The 1648-nt window shown below is 59.2% G+C and overlaps 1 protein-coding gene across 1 annotated transcript in view; it reads right to left on the bottom strand.

The window, feature by feature from the left end:
* Positions 1-1648, bottom strand: part of LOC104402514 (ATP-dependent 6-phosphofructokinase, liver type-like) — a 5202-nt gene that overhangs the window by 2919 nt on the left and 635 nt on the right. The window contains 6 exon segments of the mRNA XM_010010405.1: positions 1-96; positions 425-517; positions 598-693; positions 998-1106; positions 1183-1227; positions 1309-1539. Coding sequence (XP_010008707.1) covers positions 1-96; positions 425-517; positions 598-693; positions 998-1106; positions 1183-1227; positions 1309-1539 — 670 coding nt within the window.

Genomic DNA, 1648 nt, shown 5'->3' with positions numbered 1-1648 from the left:
CACGGGCTGGTGCCCCGAGAGGCTCACCACGCAGGCTGGCGTGTCCGGCGTGGCCTCCAGCAGTGCCATCACTGCCTCCATCCCCATCTTGCTGCTCTGCAAAGGGAAAGGGGCACCCAGCGCCCTGTGACACCAGGTCCACCCTATGCCAGCTGGCTGGGATGCTCCCACAGGCCCAGAAACTGCGTGGCTGCTTGCACAGCTGATTTACAGCCAGGGAGCTGCTGGTTTTGTTTAAAAATCCATGGAATTTGAAGCATATGAGGGAAAATGGGCACATTGTTCTGCAGTGGGGACAATGAGCCTCATCCCAAGCTGGCTAGTCCTTTGCAAAGGGCAGAAGCAAAGCAGGAACAGGGTTCCCCAAGCTGCCTGCTCCTTTCTGCAGGGCAACCCTCCTGTATCATCCTCACCCCGGACCTACCAGCACACGGTCAAAGGCTGATGGAGTCCCTCCGCGCTGCACGTGGCCAAGGACGGTGACCCGTGTGTCGAAACCCAAGCGCTGCACCACCAGCTGCAGAGAAGAGATGAGGTCACACAGGAACCCACTGGTCACTGTGGGTGCTGTAGTGGGTGCTGGTAGCAGTCACTTACATCCTTCACGTAGTTGGAGGAGATAGGTTTGCCGTTGCGGTCAATGGCACCCTCGGCGATGATGATGATGTTGAGCCGTGAGCCTCTGCTGCGTGTCTGGTGTGAGGGGAGGAAATCAGCCACTGTGGTTAGTCAAAAATCACCAGCAGCCGAGTCCCAGCATCCTTCCACTCTCCCTATCATTGGCTGGGTTTGGATGCCCAAGCCTGCAAGGCAGCGCTGCCCCTGGCACATGAGGGCTGGATTTGCACTCAGCTGAGTGCCCCGTTTCACAAGGACAATGGTGGGAGCTCCCGAAGCTTCGCAGGGGCTGGCCACAGGCCACAGGGCTCAGCCCAGGTCCCTGCGGGGACTCACCAGTGAGAAAAGGGGGATGAGACCATAGGAACCCCATTCTTACCTCCCCAAGCCTCTCGCACATGAGGTCCTCCCAGCCATCCTCTGGAGGGGATTCAGGGATGAAGAGCCAGTCCGCACCTGAGGCCAAGCCAGACACCAGTGCCAGGTACCTGGGGGGAGATCACAGTGGCAGCACCAGGCCTGACACGTAGCATCCCATTCCATCAATGGGCTTCCCCACCTTACCCGCAGTGGCGGCCCATCACCTCCAGCACAAATGTTCGCTGGTGGCTGCAAGGACACAGATAGGAGGAGATGAAGAGCAGGTGTGATGCCCAGGGTGGTGCAGAGTCCAGCCCCCAGCCCGCTCACCTCTGCGCCGTGGTGGTGATGGCATCGATCACCTCCATGATGCGGTGCAGCGCCGAGTCGGTGCCGATGGTCATGTCGGTGCCACAGAAGTCGTTGTCGATGGAGCCCACCAGCCCCACGATGTTCAGGCGGCAGTTCTCCTGCGCCACCTCCTTGCTGATCTGCCCTGCATGGTGGGATGCCCATGCCATCAGTTATTTTAGCGCACTGCCATTCCCTGCCCCAGCACTGGGCTGGATCTTGCAGAGCAGTGGAGGAGCCCAGCCCTCCCTGGGACTCATAGAATCAATTAGGTTGGAAAACACCTTTAAGATCATTAAGTCCAACCACTACCCCAGGC

Source organism: Nestor notabilis, unplaced genomic scaffold, assembly GCF_000696875.1.
Source record: "Nestor notabilis isolate BGI_N333 unplaced genomic scaffold, ASM69687v1 scaffold15362, whole genome shotgun sequence".
NCBI lineage: Eukaryota > Metazoa > Chordata > Aves > Psittaciformes > Psittacidae > Nestor > Nestor notabilis.
This window is presented reverse-complemented; position numbering and strand designations above follow the sequence as displayed.